Source organism: Engraulis encrasicolus, chromosome 22 (assembly GCF_034702125.1).
Source record: "Engraulis encrasicolus isolate BLACKSEA-1 chromosome 22, IST_EnEncr_1.0, whole genome shotgun sequence".
In the NCBI taxonomy this organism is placed as follows: Eukaryota; Metazoa; Chordata; class Actinopteri; order Clupeiformes; family Engraulidae; genus Engraulis; species Engraulis encrasicolus.
Genome location: NC_085878.1, coordinates 35,631,532 through 35,653,077, shown reverse-complemented (window position 1 = coordinate 35,653,077; position 21,546 = coordinate 35,631,532). Strand labels below are relative to the sequence as shown.

Below are 21,546 nucleotides of genomic sequence, written 5' to 3'. Positions count from 1 at the left end.
AACCAATAAGACTGAACCTTCTCCCTGTTAGAGATTCTCTGTCGGAACCACAGACCTAGATTAACCTAGACTGGCAATGCCCCTCGAAATTTTCGGATTTCTCAGAGCCTCAGAATCGTAGTCCGCCATCTTGGTGGAGACTCCCGTAATTACGTAATGACGTCACAAATATCCACAAACCTGCATAAGCGGCAACGAAAACAGTCGGCTTCAGGGTTGCCAGATGATACTGATTATGTTTGCCCAGTTTTGCGCACAGACCGCCTTCCTCAACGGCCCGATTGGGCGGGAAACCGCCCGATCTGGCAAGACCGCTCAGCTTCTGGCTCTCTAATAAAACGTTTGGTGGTAGTGAGGGTAATTTCATTAGTGGAGTGAGAATTTAGACGTTACGACTTGTCAAAATCTTACAAAAAAATGATTGAAACCCACTTTGATAACGTTGTAATCACCGTTTGAAATCGTATGCATTCCTATGGCTCACAGCTGCGATAGTCTCCACTAGGCGGAGCTACGTCTGTGGGAGGAGCCCACAGGGCGCAAAAAAAGCAAAGATGGCTGCGCCCAGTCAATCCGAAAAGCTGCCACTGGCTAGAACCGCCCATTGCCAGTCTAGGTTAATCCACAGACCTAGATTAACCTAGACTGGCAATGCCCCTCGAAATTTTCGGATTTCTCAGAGCCTCAGAATCGTAGTCCGCCATCTTGGTGGAGACTCCCGTAATTACGTAATGACGTCACAAATATCCACAAACCTGAATAAGCGGCAACGAAAACAGTCGGCTTCAAGGTTGCCAGATGATACTGATTATGTTTGCCCAGTTTTACCCACAGACCGCCTTCCTCAACGGCCCGATTGGGCGGGAAACCGCCCGATCTGGCAAGACCGCTCAGCTTCTGGCTCTCTAATAAAACGTTTGGTGGTAGTGAGGGTAATTTCATTAGTGGAGTGAGAATTTAGACGTTACGACTTGTCAAAATCTTACAAAAAAATGATTGAAACCCACTTTGATAACGTTGTAATCACCGTTTGAAATCGTATGCATTCCTATGGCTCACAGCTGCGATAGTCTCCACTAGGCGGAGCTACATCTGTGGGAGGAGCCCACAGGGCGCGAAAAAAGCAAAGATGGCTGCGCCCAGTCAATCCGAAAAGCTGCCACTGGCTAGAACCGCCCATTGCCAGTCTAGGTTAATCTAGGTCTGTGGTCGGAACTTACGCCGGCAGGGAAAAAAGAAGGAAGCAAGGGAGCTACCAGTGACTCATTCCCCTCTAGATATGCCAAATTAAAAGTCTGCCTTCCAATTAAGGTGAACCTGTTCCACCAATACGGACTGCTCATCCGGTAATTAGGGAATTAAGCAGTTTACCCTGTTACACTTAGAAAGAAATGAAAAGCAACAACCACACAGATAAACATAGTGTTTAATTCACACTCCTACATAAAATCACAATTCCTTTTGGGTTCTCAAATGATGACATTCATTACGGCTGTGTTTTCTTCAAAGGAAAACATAATGGATGATGTGTGTTGTTTTGAAGAGCTTCAGTCCAGTGGTGATCCGTGCACCTCTACTTCACAGAGAGTGAGAAACTCTGCACGTCCAGGTATCACCACAGTCACATAACGTCCCTCCATGCCATTGCACTGAAACGTCTCAGAATACCCAGCAGGAATAGAGGAGATTACAGCACACCTGAGAAAATGAAAAAGGTCATTATTTCCTGTACAGAGTCCAGGAGTCATTATATTCCAAATCTTTGTGTAAATTATGCACAATGGAGCCTGGCAAATACACTAATTTGAGGGAGATGATCTACATATGGACATCTATGAATGACATCATTTTTGTGTCATTATCTGGTATTATGACGTCATTATGACATCATTATCTGATTATAATGCCCAAAATCTCTCCAAAATGTATTTTCCATCAAGTTTAGGTAATGCACTTAAATTTTAATGATTATATGCTTCAGACCACTTAAATGCTCACAAGGTTGTCTGATGCTAATGGAAATAACAAAAAATATGAAAAGATATATCACAAAATGGCGTCATAGATATGGTAAAGTGGCTTCATTTTCTTATAACATTGCACCAAGTGGTAAGTCCTGAACATGATATCATTACCAAATTTGCAGGACATGATATACATGACACACTTAGGCAATGAATGAAATTGAGGTGAAATGTGCGTTGGTAAAGGCAAAGCCTGCTACGATTATATATGTGGTGATGTCATCAAATTAGCATAAATTAGCATAAAATAATGTTAATTAATGAAGCTGATATTAGATTAGTTGAGTTATGTAGGTAATTATAAATAATATAACAAAAGTAAGGCATAACTAATGGTTAATTAATAGATAGATATTGGTGTTTGGGACCCTTATAATAGAGTTGGCTGATCTTACCTGATAGTTAAATAATTAATCTACTGTGACATCTATTTTTCACTTGATCAAAGCACTCTAATAGTGGAAACAGGAGCCATTATATAGCAAGGATTGGACGTACACTTCTCAATGATGGTGGGGTGATGAGATGTAATTTTTTCACATACCACTTATTAGTTTGAATGGTAAAAACCCTACAATAAATGCAGAACATTATGAAGAGTAATAGTTTTGAAGCGGAACCAAACGATTCCTTTGTGATAATGAAGTTAATGTTTGAGAATATTAGCTCCAAGAAGTACAGTGCATGATGGGTACGCAATCTACAGACAACAATATTTATGTATTATTTATTCATTAGTTATGCCTTGCTTTTGTGTTCATTTTGGTCCTTAGTTAAGTATGACCTAATAGCTACTTAACTATTAACTGTACCCTTACTTATCTATTAGTTAAATAATTATATGCTATGAACTTGTAACACAAGGTAATAGTTATCTAATAGTTACTAATGTTTAGCATATGCATTAATAGCAATTAACATGTGTCTAATGTGGTGTTAAGAAAGGAGTCGCACACTGGAGCTGAATGCAAAATCAAAAACTGTATTAAACAAAGCCGAAAAAGTAAATAAAACCGACAGACAGGAGCTAGACCCGAAACATTTGTCCCCTGTCTGTCGGTTTTATTTACTTTTTCGGCTTTGTTTAATACAGTTTTTGATTTTGCATTCAGCTCCAGTGCGCGACTCCTTTCTTCCTTTTCATTATACTGCTCTTGGAATTACGCACCGAGCGATACGCACAGGATAAGACATTGGCGCGGACGCCACCCCACCATTACTAATGTGGTGTTAAGTAATGATCATTAACCCTTACTAAAGTATTAGGTTATAGCTAATTTGCTGTTAATTATGGTCCATTGTTTGGAAGTGTTACCAAAACTATTTGTGTCTGGTGACTTGGTCTAGTACAGGGGTGTCAAACTCATTTTGGTCCGGGGGCCGCATACAACCCATGAGGACCTCAAGCGGGCCGCATTAGTAACATTATCGCAAAAACAAAAGAGCAGAGGGTTAGTTTTCAATACTATCGGATGATCTTTTCAGTGTGTTTTAAAAGTGTGTCGAATATGTAGAAAACAATGCAATACTTCATGTGTATACACAATGCAAAATGTAATTGATTTAATTCATTCATTGGGAACTGTCAATTAATAGTGGACAGTTCATTTTGGCAGGGGGTCTGGGGGTCTTCCCCCCGAAAATTTTGTATTTCTTAGATGTAATTTCCTGCATTTTAACGCATTTTAATGTCCTGTTTCCCGTTTGAGCTCAATACGAACCAATACAAATACAGTTATATTTATTATTTAATTAAAACCAATACCAATACAATATGAATAAGAAGTATTAACATTTGACATCTATATATGAGGTCTATGTATGAGCTTTATCAAATGCCTGTCACAGTACAAATTCACCATTTATACTAGAAGTCTGATGTGCACTTTACTACAAATACAGTGTAAGAGAGAGAGAGGACCATTGGGTTAATGTCATGCAGGTCTCGATTCTGCCCCCAGTGGGCCGGATCGAACCTTCTGGCGGGCCGTATGTTTGACACCCCTGGTCTAGTACCTCACCATTTGAGCACCATTGGTGAGACACAAAAGGACAGCAAACCTGTCCTCCAATCTCATCACAATGAATTTTAAGCCCTGTTTGAATCGTTGGTGCAGGTTAGTCACTGCTGGAGCAGGTTGCTCATATTTGCTCTAAGTGGTCATGGCAGACAATTTGAAGCCCTTAGTTTTCTGAACTATGGGGTGTGAGACTAAACTCGTCATATACTGTGTATAGTCTGACTGGCCAGTCTAGGCATAGTGTGCAGCTATTAAAACATTATTGTATGTATTGATATCCCTGTGGATTAATTGTTCATGAACTCTATTTCTGAAAACTGACTCCACAGGGGGTGGCACTAGGGGCGATAGTGAGCAGAATTTAGGTTTTGTTTAAAAAAAAAAAAACTGAATTCACATTGAAAAAGACATGTGTGAAGTCCCATTCATTATTTCTCCATCAGCAGAGCAGTCTTTTACCTGGGGTTGTTGATGCCATTGTTGTCCAAGGAATTGCCAATCCGGATTTCAGCCCCATTCAGCCGAGTGGTATACCCATCCAGCCTGTTGGTGATGATCACTGAGAAGACTTTGTGTGTCTGGAGCAGGTCCACCCTCCACCAAGGGTTAAGGTGAGCCTCTGTGCAACTACAGGACCCATGTCCCCATATACCATCCCGATTCCCATCAATAGCGTTGTAAGCAAAGCCGAGTAGGTGAAGGTGTGACTGAGTGGCTTTTCCTCTTAAGGCCACATTCTCACCTGCAATGAAGACAAATGACAACACACTGAAAATATTTTTGGAACGGCTTTCTGATGGGCTTCACTTGTATGCCATTATTCTAAATAAGGTGAAATGTTGACAATATTTTGTACAAGTTGAACATGTTGCACGTGTTGTTATAACACTGATGTAATTACAAAGAGATTGATTACCAGTTGGTGTCAAATAGCCATAAACCTCGACCTCACAGAGAGTTAAAGTCTTTTGGGGGCCTGGCAGAAACACATTGACATAGCGACCATTGACCCCATTGCTCCACCTGAGGGTCAGGGTTCTCCCAGCTGGAATAGAGGATATTACTCCAGCCCTAAAGAGTGAGTAGAGATTCAAGTTTCCTTCATCACAGACCCATAGTGACATGACAAAACTTATTTGTGAATTATTTGAGCTGTTCACATTCATCTCCATGAGGGTGTTGTGGTAGTTCTTAGTGCAGTGCACACCACATGTAATATTGGACACTGAGTTAAAAAAAAAGATTTGCAGCACCCTCACAGTGGATTTTCGTTGCCGTTGTCAGTAAGGGAGTTGCCAATGTGAATCTCGGCTCCGTCGAGTCTCTCGGGGTAGCCATCTCCTCTGTTGGTGATGGCCACAGATGTGATGATGTACTCCTTCCTCAGGTCCACCCTCCACCAGGGGTTGGTCTGTGAGGCAGTGGCAGTGCAGGATCCGTGATAGTAATTTGAGTCACGGTTTCCATCAATCGCATTTATGGCAATGCCATCCTCCCATGTATCTGACTGGGTAGCCCTTCCATTTAGAGCCAGATTGTTTGCTGGTCAATAAGCATATACAGGTACTTAACATTAATAGACTATGGCACGCACAAAAATGTCCATTTAAAATGTTGCCTTGTTATGGTGCAACATAATAACTAGCAGCAATATTTTAAGATATGCAACATTCATTCTAGACTTGGAGCACATCTGAAGGACAGATGTGAGGGGAACTTTTTTCAGATAATTATCAAATTAATGAATCAAAATGAAATTAATTAAAATTAGTATTGGTGTGTACCTGTCACGCCTGTAATGCCTGCTAAAATACTCAAGGACAGGAACAGTGTTTCCATTCTGCTAGGAGGAGATGGATCAAATCAACATATTATATACTCTATCAACTTTATTAACATTTTCAATTATTTTGACAAATACAATTTTGTGTATTGCTGTATTTTGTTAGTCCTTTCATATTGGTGAAAAATATGGTTGGAAACAATGTGTCTTTTTTTTCTTACCTTGTCATTGTCGGTTTCTCTTTACAAGTGAGACGTCTTCGAGGGCATAGCCTACTAAGGTTCAGCCCTACAATGATCAGATCTTTTTATGCTGTTGGTCTCATGAGCTTGTTTGCTATGTATAAAAAGCAATTTCTCATGCCTGTGTTATCAGCTGCAGGTCATAAAGAAGAACACAAGGAAGAGCAATAAGGAAAAATTAAAATTATACGCAGGCATGCACAAGTGCGTGTCACACACACACACACACACACACACACGCACGCACGCACGCACACACACACGCACACACACACACATCTGGATGTCCAACCATGGTCAAGGGGTCATAGACAGGTGTAACCTTGTTTCTCTAGCTGCAGCCCACTGTATTAAAAAGAAGCAATGAAACGGGAAATAAGGAAAACCAAAGGTGTGTAAAGAAGAGGTGGAAGTACTATACTTAGGCTATTTGAAACTAATTCTCACAACTAGTCTTGTAATTGCATCCAATACTTCTACTTCATACACCTCTGAGGAAAACCACACAAAGGCAAAACAACTGTTTTGAGATTTTATTATTGAGGTTTTATTGCAGTCAGTAAACCAACTTCCTTTAAACCGTTTTGCTGTTTGAGGCCAAATTAGATTGCCGATAAAACGAAAGGTAACATCTTCCTAAACTGGTGCCCATGATGATTTTTTTTAAATCCCATCTTGGTGGATCAAAATATAGTCCCACAGAACTGTGCAATGGCAAACAGGAGTTTACCAAATGATTAATGATAAAATTCCCCTGTAAATATCAATTTCCAGCAGAGAGATGACTTTAAAATGAAATATTTCACCACATAAGTTCAAGTTTAAATAATTAGCATGATACAGCTTCATCGCAGTCTTCTTCTCGACATACACAGGAGCACGCACACACACACACACACACACACACACACACACACACACACACACACACACACACACACACACACACACACACACACACACACACACAAACACACACACACACACGTGTAACCACCAGATTATGTAAGCTTTTCATAACATGTCCATAAAACAAAAATGACATGATTGACAGACACAAAGGAGTCTTCAGTTCCATTTTCAAAGCCTGACATTTAACCAGGAAGACCCGTAGATTTGAATTCCTTGATACAAGGATTCTATTTGTCACATGGATATAAATACTATTAAGTAACATGCTGTGAAGTCTAAGTAGGCCTAAATAATGAATAGTGGAATGATGTGATCACAGTGCAACACCACTGTAAATAATGTAGGATTGATTTTCTGTAATGCCACTTCTGATATAGGCTAATTACTCAGATTCATTGAGCTCAGATCAATCGTATAGGGCCTAACTTTTTTGTTTGTTCCACATCGGCATATGCATTATAGTAGAAGAGCAAATGCCTGCAGGACCCGTCATTCTCCAGAGTCTGCCAGATGTGCATTTGACTTGTCACTGACTGGATAATGGGACTATGCGTGGAGATCGATTTTATTTAAACTGGATGTGATTCTCGCAGCGCAGTCAAGTAATGAAAACATTTGAAAGGTTTTGTCGACATCATACAAAGTAGGCTATAATGGGACGGGAAAAGGCAAACTTTTGACTAGACAGAAAATGAAAGCCACTTTGGAATTCTACAGGCTATGCACACAACATAATATGTAGGCTATTATAATTGGGGGATTGACCTGTCGAGAGGTTTCCACGTCATCACCCCATCAGTTTACAACCTGCGTAAATTAGAACCGAAATGAACTTTCTGACAACGTACAAAAAAAACGTAGGTCTACCGGAACCAAGGGCTCTCATTTTCTCGGAACCTCAAATTGTTACACACACACACACACACACACACACACACACACACACACACACACACACACACACACACACACACACACACACACACACACACACACACACACACACACACACACACAACACGATGACCCCTTGTGGTCTTAAGTTAAGTCTCAACCTGAGAGGTGTCTGCCGTCTATTAGATGAGTCTTACAGTAGTAGCATTATTACACAATGAATAGAATAAGAAATACACATATTCATTGCAGAATAATATAATTACAATATTGGTGTAAGGTGTGACATCAAAGGCTATAAAATGTTGGCCCTCTGATGTGTTTAATTTATTTTGATTCTTCCACTGAAGACAATTGTTGAAAGTAATTGCATCCATTACTGGTGGAAATAACACACGTTATATCTTCTCAGGTCAGTACATTCCAAGAACCATAACTACAGTGATGCCAATGGCATAATAACATTTCCTGTAGTAGACAAAATACAAGGATATGTACTGGAAGATAGCTTGAACTTTGTGCATCATATCACAAGACTCTCCATCCGCCTGTCATAATTTTTATAGACTTTGTTGTGTGGTGCGGTGGACAAGAAAGTAGCTCAGGAACCTCTGTCAAGATTTATGAGTGATTATAAAATTTCGCAAGACAGGACTTTTGGATTTCTTAGTTGCATTCATTAATAGAAAACACTATAGGGTGCAATGAGCCTTCTTGGCAGAGGCCTGTGATCTCAGAGTTCCATTCGTGGTATTACTGGAATGTTTTTTGTGAATTGAAGATCTGAGCAATTTAGTGGACTACATTTTGTGCAATTACCATGCGAAAATAGATTGCGCCACACAGAAAAAAGCTTGAATATGATGTGATCAGCGGTGTGGACAGCTTTTGATGGGCCCTACACAGTACACTTTGCGAGTTAATTCAACACTTAAAGGTATGACATATATGACCAACACTGTCTGGGTGTTGCATTAAAATGGTCTATATTTACTGTATAGGACGAAGTAAATTGAAAGGACCCCAGCACATACTATATAATGTACTATCCAATTCTGGGCCCCATTTGTCCCCCCTGTCAGTGTCCCTGTATGTGATAACCCTAAAACATTGTTATTCCTTAGAATTAAATGAAAACAACAAACACACAGAAAAAACACAGTGTTTAAACACACACACACATAAAATTACAAATAATTGATGCTGTGACCAGGGGTGTCACACAGGGGGGAGGGAAGTGTGACTGAGTCACCAGGGCCCAATGTATAGGGGGCCCACACACAGTCCTGGGAGCTGATTGTACATATAGGGTCCACAATTTGCTGCTACGCCCCTCATTACGGCCGCTTTATTCAAAGGAAAACGTAATGGATGATGTGTGTTGTTTTGAAGAGCTTCAGTCCAGTGGTGATCCGTACACCTCTACTTCACAGAGAGTGAGATACTTTTTAAAGCCCATTGGGAAACTCAACTCCCATTGTCATTGTGACACAGCACTCCACAGCACACAAGTGAACACTGCATACAACAAAATTGCATTTATGCCTCACCCGTGCAAGGGGGCAGCCCTCAGTGGCGCCCCATGGGGAGCAGTGCGGTGGGACGGTACCATGCTCAGGGTACCTCAGTCATGGAGGAGGATGGGGGAGAGCACTGGTTGATTACTCCCCCCCACCAACCTGGCGGGTCGGGAGTCGAACCAGCAACCTCTGGGATGCAAGTCTGACGCCCTAACCGCTCACCCATGACTGCCCTTTATGTCCAGGTATCACCACAGTCACATAACGCCCCTCCATGCCATTGCACTGAAACGTCTCAGAAAACCCAGCAGGAATCGAGGATATTAGAGCACACCTGAGAGAATTGGCAAATACAAAAGGGACAAGATCTATTACGGAGTCCAAATTATGGCTTCATTAAAATCCAAATCCGTGTAAACAGTAATATAATATAGCCTGGTAAATACACAAACCAAAGGTAGACAACTGTCTATTTCTGTCTTGTGAGTAGGTCTAGTACTGCATCGTTGGAGGTCAGACACAAAAGGACGGCCAACCTGTCCTCCAATCTCACCACAATTTTTTTTAACCCCTGCTTGATTTGTTGGTGCAAGTTAGCCACTGTTGGTGCAGGTAACTAATTTTTGCTCTAACTGGTAATAGCATGCAGAGGCAATTTGAACAATGATGTTTAACCCATTTTGTCCTAAGCCCTTTTAGGGAAAGGGTACCCTCTGCTTATTAAATCTTAAGTATCTCAGCCTCCGAAGCACATACAAACATGAAATAAGTTGCATTTAAAAGCTAGCACCCTCGTTTTGCATTAGAATGTGTTCATTCAGCTCAAACATACATTTCAAATAAAAAAAACCCTCAAATCTCAAAAGCCTGTATGCAGCATAGCTGTATATGTGTGTCCAGGCTAAAATGGGTTAAACCCACAGCCCTTGCAAAATTTTGGCTTTTTAGTTTGTTTAATTAAAGTGACATTAAAATGCATATTGTGTGAAGTCCCATTCATCATTTCTCCACCAGAGGAGCAGTCTTTTACCTGGGGTTACTGATGCCATTGTTGTCCAAGGACTTGCCAATCCGGATTTCAGCTCAATTCAGCCAACTGGGGACACTATCCACAGTGTTGGTGATGATCACTGAGAAGACTTGTCTGGAGCAGGTCCACCCTCCACCAAGGGTTAAGGTGAGCCTCTGTGTGAGTACAGGACCCATGGGCATATACGGCATCACAATTCCCATCAATAGCATTGGAAGCAAAGCCATGCCCAGCAAGGTATGACCGAGTGGCCTTCCCTCTTAAGGCCACATTCTCACCTGCAGTGACAATGAGAACACACTGTAAAAAGCATAATATCTGGTGTCCTTGTACCCAATATCCCTGAAATACATCTTTTTTTCCGCTCATCCTATTATAACAAATGTAGAAATGCCCCCAAAATATATTTATCAAAGAGTTATGTAATCAGAGTGAGCTATGACCTAAATCAATAACATACAACAGCTGGCACTGAAACTTGTCTGTCTAGAGAGCGCTTTGGCCACAGCCCAGCCCAGCTGGATTGGCACTGAAATGGACACAGATGTCAGTTGGTAAAATCTGAATGCCCAGACGATAGCGAATGTCATGATAAGTGCTGTATCAAGACAGATGTCAGAACTTACCAAAAGAGTGAAAATGCACCTTGAACACAAAAATGTCACTTAATTTTTGTAATGCTTCTTACATTTGATAAACTCAAATACCAACAAATGTTCTTTTCATACAAATTGTGTCTCAATTTGACAGTTGAACAGATCTGATTTGATGGTGGACATTTCCAATTTTCCATGGATAACAGAACCAAAGTGTCTAAAATGTCATAGGAAACATATCCTGAAAGAACACATTTGATACTATTTATATATTGACTATATTTAACCCATTGATGCCTAAAGCACCTGCAAAAAACCTTGTTGTGAAAGTTGCCCATAAAAACCTAAATATCTCAGCATCTGATGCACATAAGACCATGAAATAAGTTGCATTTAAACCCTTAAGAACCTAATCTTGCATTGCAATGTGCTAATTGAGCTGTAACATACATACATTTTTTAATAAAAAGCTAAAATCTCAAGAGCCTGAATGCAGCATATATGTGTCTCCAGGCACCAAAGGTCAAACAACATTTACGAGTCATCAGGCTAAAATGGGTGAAATGTGTTTTGCAGTGCAATCTTTGTCTAGTGTCTTATTTAAGAGCAGTGAAGTGTTATCAGCTGGCAGTGTGGGTGTTTTGTCAGAACGCATTCCTTCTCACACGACTCAGTGACTTGGCTGAGTCCACAATTCAATATTATGAAAGGGCTTGAGTTGCCACGTTGGGGTAAAAATAGTGTTTTTTGTTGCACTGCCTGCATGTACTTCGACAAATATCTTCGGACACTCCGCTCAGCACTGCTAAGCTACTCATATAGTCTATTGTGCTTACACTGCCATTTACAAATAATGATAAAAATCAGCTGACAAGCTTTAAATGACAATTGTCAACTCGCATCAAATGGAGGGTGAGGTAGATTTGCCTGAAACTATGGCAACCAAGCTTATTAGCATCTGACGAAGTCATGTGACAGCGATGGAGGACGTCAGAGAGAGGGGGCTTATTTCAGCATGTGGTATTTAATGAATCCATGGATGTGATTACCTAGTTATTTGAAATTGTGAATGAATAACCTTCAATCAACTCAAGTGACACAGTAAGAGCCATTAAATCATAGACTGGTGTAGGCCTAATCACAGCAAAACTTCCTGTACAATGAAGTACACCTCCCTTGGAGGTGAGAGTATTGGACAATGGGCACAGTCTAATAAAAGGTATGTAGAAATCATGCACACCCCTCACAAGCAGGGCTTTGAACCGTTATTTTTTTCCAAACGTTCCGTTCCGAACAGAAACGGAATCATAACGTTTCCGGTTATGAGTTCCACCAATAAATTGACGTTCCCGAACCGGTTAGAACAAAAAAAATATTGTTCCCGGAACGGTTAATTTCGTTCCTGTCAGCTGATTACTCCCCATAGGCCTAACTGACGTTAATTAATCAAGAAAGACGGAAGTGCAAATGAGTCAGCCTACTTCCAAACTGTTTATTCAAGCGGATGAAAAGAATATCCTCCAGAATTTTGTCATTCAGGGACGACCTAAGCGGAGAATAAACCTCAATGATAAAAAAATGTGCGCTCCACGCTGACTTAGGTTACGGGGAGCGCTATGAATGACATTGTGAGTTTGTGCATATTTGAAGCGGCCATGGATGCCCAATAACGTTGAACATTCTCGTGCGCTTTACACGCGCTTCTCTGCAATATCTTATGATGATGCAATGGAAACTCTGCCCGTTTGTATGACAGTGGTTTCTCTCATTTAAGATGTGGAGTGGAGACTTTGTAATCCACAGCTCTCTCTCCATTCAATCAGAGAATAAGGGCGTTCGTGATGGCGTAATTTTGACGAAGTTGAAAATTTGCTAGGCAGCGAGCATGCTCAGTGTGTCCGCGTGAAGCATCCTGGTTAGAATTTGCCGTTCATGATGCAGTTGAAGGGAGTGACCTCTGCGCGGCAGTCGTGTCACATGGCGTTGAACCATCGCGGGAACAAAAGTTTTGTCAAGCTGCCACGCAGTACCAGAAAGCTACTGCGCTGGGCAGAAGACCTCCTCCATGATGTGAGGAATCTGCCGTGATTGGTGTTCATAGCTCATGTGATTCAAGTGTGTGTAGTTGAACGTGCTTCATTTTCTACATGCTGAAATGCATTTCATGCTCAAATGCAGCATACTCAGAGTGGTATCATCCATATGTATGGTCGCACAACCCACTTACAACAGAAAAAAAAGACACAAACCACCCTGTCGTCAGATGCTCCATCTTCGCCACGTTAGGAGTGTATGCCGTAGGTTACAAAACCAGTATTATTCCGCGGGCCGCCTACTCGACGGTTAGAGTAGTGGTTGCGCGCCTGACTTCCATTCATGAGGTCCCCGGTTCGAAACTGCACCGAAATACTGGGAGGCTTTAGTTGCTGATGGTTAATGTGGAAACAGACCAGTTGCGAGAGACTTATCTTGTCTTTTATGTATGAAAGTGCACGAAACAGAGTGGCCTTTGTGGTTGGCGCGCCATGGTAAAGCTACATATTGAACACCTGGGTTCAATCCTCGCAGCATGGGTTGGCGCTGTTAAGTAATTTTAAAACGGTCCTATCTGAATGACGACTTTGGTCCCAAAACACAAAATGAATAGCCTAAAGTGAGCACTAATTAACTGAATTATAACATGGAAGTGAAGCCAAATCATCACAAATTTAAGAGTTGTACCATGATTCACCGAGTAGTGACCTGTGTCTCTACCTCAAGACCATCCGATTTCTCTCCGAGGGGCAGAGGGTCTCGGATTTCACAAGCATGTGCCGACATTGGTAAGCACGTCATGGAATTAGTGCCATGATGATTTAATTCCACAAGAGGGCGCCCTGGTACACCCGCTGTCAAAAAAGGTAGATCCACCCACAGACCTATAGATCCACCTTCTTTGCCGCTGTTGAAATCTCGTCGTCCTGATGTGTCCAGCTTGATTGCGACGCAGTTATCCCCTCCTTTTTATGACCAAGCAAATCACGTTTTGATCAAATCTTTTGCTGCGTGGTTGCAAACGAGCCTATTGTCTGATGTCACACAGGACGTGAACCTCAGCCATCATGGTAACGTGCACAGGAAAACAATTACTTTTTTTTTTAGTTTGAGGAACGGTATTAACCGGTATTAACCGGTTACCATTATTTTTAAATAAGTGTTTCCGTTCCAGAACATAAAAAATAATAACGTTTCCGGTTTCGTTTCTGTTCCCTGTAAAATACAAAAAGTTCCTGGTTTTCGTTTTCGTTCCTTGATCCGGTTCAAAGCCCTGCTCACAAGTACTGGTATTTCTTATATTCTGGTATTACATGATTTCAGCCATTGCACCAATCCTCATTAATTGTGGAAAACAGTTTTGTGTTTTTTATTTAATGTGGAATTTAGTCAGCAGAAGAGAGCAGAAAGAATTAAGGCCAACTCCATCCAGCTAACTCTCTGCTCAGACATAGGCAAAGCACATACAACCTGAGACACAGTAGAGCGGACAGTATCACAAACAAACAAAAAATTAATGATTAGAAAAAAAAAAAAAGAAAAAAAAACCATTATTTTTCAACAGCTTCTTCCCTGCTACAGTTAGACTAATGGCAAAACAAAAGATCTGACCCCGTGGATGTTTTTCTGTGTCTGTCTTCTCTTCCTAGATCACTCTGTAGTGTTTCTGTGTGTATGTGCATGTCTCAGCAGAGAAGACAGACACACACGCACACACACACACATACACACACACACACACACACACACACACACACATGCACGCGCACACAGAAAACATTTGCTACGGCATCTACATTCACAATGTGTTGTAAAATCTCTATTCAATATCTACAGATCACACATCCCCACACTGCATGTACTACATCCATGTGTTAACAAACAGAGCATAAAAGACTTTAGTTAACTGAAGCTGCTCCTGGCACTTTTATATTGATGGCCAAAACATATACTTGTTGCTAAGGGACATCAATTGGTCTGCTCTATTTGTTTTTTAATTGCATTAAAACAGTAAGAGGTAATTATATGATGCATGATGTATACTGACACCATTGCCAGCACACACACACACACACACACACACACACACACACACACACACACACACGCACACACACACACCATGCACACGCACGCATGCATGCACGCGCGCACACACACACACACACAAACTCACTTAGTCACTCAATCCCTTCCACTATGCAAACATACACTGAGAGAAGTGAACACTGAATTATATCAGCTTAATTTAACGGTGGCAAAGCTCGCATTCATCTTTAATGACACACTGACATTACAGCTGAACTACAGTTGAACAGCAGCTGAACTACAGTATAACCACTTCTATATAGGCTACACTCAAGACCATGCTCAGGCATGCTCGCCTTGTTTATATAAGTCTCACAATACTACAATATTGTCAATTACAACTCAATGTGATATAATGTCTCATGGTTCAAAGATAATATAACCGTTACATCTGAAAGAATAAAAGAATGAAAGAGAAGAGCACTCATACAGAACAGACCTATTGATTATTGCCAATAATGGATCAGCTTCAGCCGTATACCAGTGTTTGCACTATGAGATATTAAGCAAACCCACTGACTCACTCACTCACAAACTCTCATTGTCAAAAGTAATAAGCAGATAGAAAAACGACACAGCAGCATATTTGTAATTAATAGCAATGTAATAATAATAACAATAATAAAAACAATAATCATAATAATAGCAATAATAATAATGTAGGTTAACTGGTTAAAACTTCACTGAAACTTAATTTATATATAATCAGGGCTGGTAAGCCAAGGCCATTGAAAAACGGTCTTGTATCTGGATTTGAGTCTGAGACCAGACACGAGTCCTGCAGCCCATATAAGTATATATAATAATGTTATTTGGAGTACGCAGTAGACGCAGCCATAATTTGGGGCAACAGTGGCAGTAATGGATGTGGTCACAGTCATGATTTGGGGCAACAGTGGCAGTAATGGATGCGGTCACAGTCATAATTTGGGGCAACAGTGGCAGTAATGGATGTGGTCACAGTCATGATTTGGGGCAACAGTGGCAGTAATGGATGTGGTCACAGTCATGATTTGGGGCAACAGTGGAGAAGATGGGGGAGGTGAATGGAGCTGCTGGGATCAGTAGCGGTGGAAGGTGGCCCGGTTAGGTGCAACTCTTGCGTTGGGTGCCCGGTTGGGTGCAGCTGTTGCGTTGGATGCCCGGTTGAATGCAGCCATTCTGTCGACCCGGTTGGATGCAGCCATTCTATTGGCCCGGTTGGATGCAGCCATTCTATTGGCCCGGTTGGATGCAGCCATTCTGGTGGCCTGGTGAGGTGCAGCCATTCTGGGGTTGATCTTCTGTGTAACATCCCCTCTCTCCTCAGGAATCTGTAGATGGACAAAGCATGTGGTTAGAACCCTGGGCACTGAAAGAGTCCTGGATTGATTGAAACAATGTTATGGTCTTTCTTAAGCAGTTAGATGTCAGTACTCTGTGATATTAATGTCTTGCATGTTTTTATGTCTCAATCTTTTATGCTTTGCTGTCTGGATATGTTGTCTTTGTGACTTGTTTGTTTCTGTCTGTACTGTGTGTCGTATGGAGTGCGTTTTGCGTTTTTGCTGCTCTTTTGGCTAGGGCACACTTGAAAAAGAGGCAACTGCCTCAATGTGTTTTTACCCAAGTAAAATAAAGGAGAAATAAAAAATAAAATAAAATATTAAAGCAGAAATAACCAACATTGACACAGTAAGGAATGTGAGTCAATGTTTTTAGGTGAAGAGGGCAAACTGATTTACCACATGAAGGCGAGTCCTGGTCAGGATCTTGTTCCAGCTGTCTCTCACTAGGGATGAGAAAAAAACAACACAGAGTGAATATACTTGCAATAAAATAATTAGTCCAATAACATTCTGCAAATGAGAGCAGACTGATCAAGAGCATAACACTGAATGCGTTTGTTCAAAGGTATAAACTTTCTGACCATAATAACGTAAAATTAAAAAGTATGTTCAGACAGGATGCAGGAAAGGGCAACTGACCTCTTCCGTATTTGGACTTCTGGTTCTGGCGGTGAAGAGGTGGGGGGACAAAACGGGTTCCCCTCATCGCAGCTACCCTCTTCATGCTCTCCATAAGCCTGCGTGGGGAAAATGTTCAATACTGAGTGTACTTTTAAAATCTTGGAGGTTTTTGACTGATACATCAAGAACTGCAAAAATCATTTCAGTTAAGAAAAGTATCTGGCAAATGGTCAACGTGAAACAACTATAAAAACAGAAACACATGCCGTACCTATGATGGAGGAAAAAGACCTCGTCAGTTTTGTGCACAAGCTGTCTGTGTAAGGCTGATGATGTAATCTGTGTCAATAAAAAGAGGAAATGCATTAAAATCGGTACGAAAACTGTTCTTCGCAAATTTACTCTATGGTAAGTAATGGAATAAAATATACTTACAAGTCTGTTATGGGCGGCCGTTTCCATTGAGGCAATCTGTAAACACAAAGACAAACAGTTGCGTGTTTGTTCTTTAAGGTACGCTTATTAAGGTAGAAAGCAGAAAAATTAAGACAAATAAACACACACAGAGAGAGAGAGAGAGAGAGAGAGAGAGAGAGAGAGAGAGAGAGAGAGAGAGTTTCTGCATTTATGTGACCGGTGCTGCCCTACAAAGCAAAAAGGCAATAACTGCATTGCTGTTTAAAATGACTAACTATAACTTTAATGCCATTTATATCAAAGTCTACAGATAAATAAAATGATTGATTTGGAAAAAGTTTGGTAATATAAAGTAACAAAACTGTCACATGAGTAATATCCCAAAAAACACTGGATTGCAGCATCATTTTAAAGTCAACTGACTCAGTTTTGAGCTCTGCGCAGTTACTGCCTTTTTGCTTTGTAGGGCAGTGTGGGTATAACCCTAAATCAACCCTGTAGCTGCTGGGTGGACTTACTCTAGCCTTGGAGGACATTTCCTTCTGTTCCAGCTCAGAGATCTTGTGCTGAAGAACTGTGATGTCCTGGGCACGTCCATCTCTGGACTCAAGAGGGTGGCTCTCCGGTTCAATCTGGATGATCACCTAATGGTAAAACCAAGACATCATTTTATCTGGTACCTTCAAAAAGTGACCCCATATCAAAAGAAATGCATAAAACTTCCAAAATGCTTGATACAGTATGTGGTTTTGACAATCTTATATGGCACACTTTCATCATATAAGAAAGACAAACTATTGAATCACTGAAACATATGTATTTCATGTCTGCCTGACTGTACAGTATAACCAAAGGCCTTAAAAGTGTTTTCATGTACTATTTAACTTAAGAATAGGACAACAGTATACAGCTCGTTTTCGTGCGCTGTTGAACACTAACCATGTCAGCCTGTTGGTTTTGTGACAGTTTCTTGTTGAGAAGTTTGATTCTCTCCTCATTGCCGTTGTTATGCCTTTGCAGTGAGTAAATCGTGGCCCGCAGAATCAGATTTTCTTGTTCCGCTGCAAGCTGGGAACGCCTGAAAGCCTGGAGCTCATCCTGCAGTTTCTTGTTCTGTAGATTATAGAAAAATAATGGTAATAACATGGATCAACTAGAGAATGTGTCTGTAAAGGCTTTGAAACTAACATACAGGTAGATAATAGAGTTTGGGTACGTTTGACGCCATTCCTTCAGTCATTCATTCGTCAAAGTGTTTTGAAAAGTTACCTGCAAATTGAGTTCAGTAATCCTGGCCCCCTGATGCAGAATACCATACAGACTGGAACCTGAAGATCACAGACATTTCAAAATGGAGATATACACACCTCAACAAATGAGGAAGGAAAATACACAATTCCAAAATAATAATTCTTTTTTTTTTTTAAAGTGAGGACTTACCATGCCACTTCTTCTGTAGGCCCTGTAAAACATTGTAAGGTGAGTACACAATGCATATATTTTCTTAACCCTACATAAAGGAATCAAGTAAAACAATAGCCGTAGGCAAACACAAGGCCTGCAGGTGTATGTTATTTCAGGTTTCCAATACAATACTTTAAAACTAATGTGTCTTTTTGTGCTTGTCTTTTTTACAGTCAATGATCCTGGTACAACGACTGTGATCCCCCTCAAAATGATTGACTCAATGGATATATATGCAATTGCATTAGTGGCCCTGGTCCGGCCCACTTGAGATCAAATTGGTTGTATGTGGCCTGGCCCCTCAAGCAAAATGACACCCCTTAGCACTAATCAAAAAGTAACTCACATGAACTGATCCTTTCCACAGAAACACCACCGGTATCACAACAGCAATGAACAACTGTAGAGAAGAAGAGAAGAATAGCCTGCATTAAAATAGACACTTGGTAAATTGTTTTTTTTAAAGCAAATTTCAAAAAACTGATTTGCTTTCTTTTGTGTTTCTCTCGACTTAAAAAAATCATGAACCAGACCATGAACCCACACAGAATACAAAACACCGCTAACTATGTCCGACAAGGTCGTTCAGAGGGAAAAATTGGCTAAAAATTAACAAATTCTATGTGATCAAAAATGTTGACTTACGCCGTGAAAGATGGTCGTGAAATAAGAAAACGATAGCACGTTTTCTATTAATTCCATCGCCGGATGGAAGCAGCTCTCCATGTGAAACAGCAGGTGTCGCAAAAGTTTCACCGTATGAACCAAAAGTCAGTGCAGAAAGGAGTATTTCAATGCAGATATCAACAAAATCGCTCGTCTCGTGTGTGTCAGCTTTCGAAATGAATGCAAAATGCCACATAGAACATTGACGTTCAAACTGGAACGTTGGCGCTTCAACTAGAATGTGGGGAGAGGGTCCGACTTATGTCATAATGAAGTTGCCCAGCAGTGTTTTCATTTGTTGATTTTTAAATTATAATGTGGTTCAGGCTGAATGTTTTGAATGTTTGACAAATAGCCTACATTCAAAGAAAGTGTAGGCCTGTGCATTGAATAAAACAGCATAGGCCTACTGTTTGTTGTTGTTGTTATTAGTAGCCTAGCAGTAGGCCTAGGCCTAGTAGTGTAGCCTAATTATTATGCATATTATTATTATTATTGTTACTTGCATTATTATTATTAGGCTATATTCTTTTAGGCTAGCCTATTATTATTATTAGACTATAGGCCTAGTAGGCCTTATCAATGTTTGTCCTATTTAGGGCTATGTTTTGTGTGCGTAAAGTCAATAACAGCTTGTAGGCTATTTGCCTGATGGGTCGATGTAAAAAAGCTATTTTGACCGCGAGTGAAGGGCTCCCTGTTGTGTCGTAATAAACACACGAATGCAGGCCTAAATAAACTGTACTTTATTAAACAGAAATAAACGGATGCATGAGAGCATACACGGAACGCGCGTACATCTTCTGTAACTGTACTTCTACTCTGATTCTACTGTATCCAACACAGGTAGCCTATAAGTATAGGCACAAGCTCCACCTAGTGGACTGGTTGCATAACACATTGCATATACCACATATCCCCCTTATAAACACTGTAACTGAAAGGAAGCATCGTTAAAACAGTAACCATAAATCTTAAGAGAATCCTGTATCATGTAAACCATATTCATAATTTGCATTTTACCTATCACACACGTCACTGCATAGCCTACAACAATTTCCCTGTTACTAAGAAACACCACAGTCATGCAGTAGGCCTACGGTCAACAATAAATCATACTTTCCAGGAATTCATTTCTCATTATATTTTCATAATTTAATCTGTACATGTACAAGTCTTTCTCTCCTACCCCTGTGAAAAGTAGTTCAATTTAGTATAATAGAAACACAAGTGAGTGTAGCCTACATGTTAAAAGTGCGCTCATATTTTTTGTGCTAGGAAAAATATGTTTACAATATGCTTATTTAAAGTGTACTTAAAATTAGATGTAATGAAGTTGCTGTCAAGTGGACTTGGAAGATGTTTGGCTAAAGTGTATTTAGAAGAATATACTAATAAATTTCTAATAGTGAACTTATTGGAAGTCTATTTTCTGTAATAACATATTGCAATTATACTTCTTAAAAGTGCACTATGATTATACTTCACCCAAATGTCTTCGAAGTGTGATTTTATAAAGTGAGCTTTAAAGTAAATCACTTAACATATTGCTATTATACTTTTTCTATCTCCACCATGATTATACTACTGACCCAAATATCTTCAAAGTGTGCTTGCACAAAGTGCATTTAACCATCATCATCATGTCCCATCATGCAATGCACTTCTTGGACCTAAATTTCTCAAACAGAAAACCATTTATCTCGAATATCTTTGGTTTGCATGAAAACATTAGTCATTGTTAGATTCTGCGTTTATTGTAGGTTTTTTTTTTCTTCCAATTTAAGGCGGTACACAAAACATGACCATGTTCCCACCATCAGGGCGACCATCATGTATAATGTTCTGCTATAGGCTCACACATCTAGCAGTTTGCAACAGTGTCGTAATCACTTGTGACAACTTT

The 21,546-nt window shown here is 40.4% G+C and overlaps 2 protein-coding genes across 2 annotated transcripts; both read right to left on the bottom strand.

The window, feature by feature from the left end:
* Positions 1 to 1,406: 1,406 nt before the first annotated feature.
* Positions 1,407 to 6,129, bottom strand: LOC134439239 (fucolectin-4-like). The gene is made up of 6 exons (XM_063189137.1): positions 6,050 to 6,129; positions 5,830 to 5,885; positions 5,305 to 5,587; positions 4,962 to 5,116; positions 4,505 to 4,787; positions 1,407 to 1,698 (listed from the first exon to the last, which is right to left on the bottom strand). The coding sequence occupies exons 1-6, from the start codon at positions 6,055 to 6,057 to the stop codon at positions 1,548 to 1,550; spliced, it is 936 nt and encodes a 311-aa protein (XP_063045207.1). The 5' UTR covers positions 6,058 to 6,129; the 3' UTR covers positions 1,407 to 1,547.
* Positions 6,130 to 15,625: 9,496 nt separating this feature from the next.
* On the bottom strand, positions 15,626 to 19,858 carry LOC134439238 (uncharacterized). Its single transcript, XM_063189136.1, has 11 exons — positions 19,620 to 19,858; positions 19,321 to 19,374; positions 18,951 to 18,972; positions 18,780 to 18,838; positions 18,450 to 18,623; positions 18,029 to 18,154; positions 17,529 to 17,564; positions 17,365 to 17,432; positions 17,112 to 17,209; positions 16,869 to 16,915; positions 15,626 to 16,457 (listed from the first exon to the last, which is right to left on the bottom strand). Exons 1-11 carry the CDS (start codon positions 19,698 to 19,700, stop codon positions 16,206 to 16,208), a joined length of 1,017 nt encoding a protein of 338 aa, XP_063045206.1. The 5' UTR covers positions 19,701 to 19,858; the 3' UTR covers positions 15,626 to 16,205.
* Between the last annotated feature and the right edge of the window lie 1,688 nt (positions 19,859 to 21,546).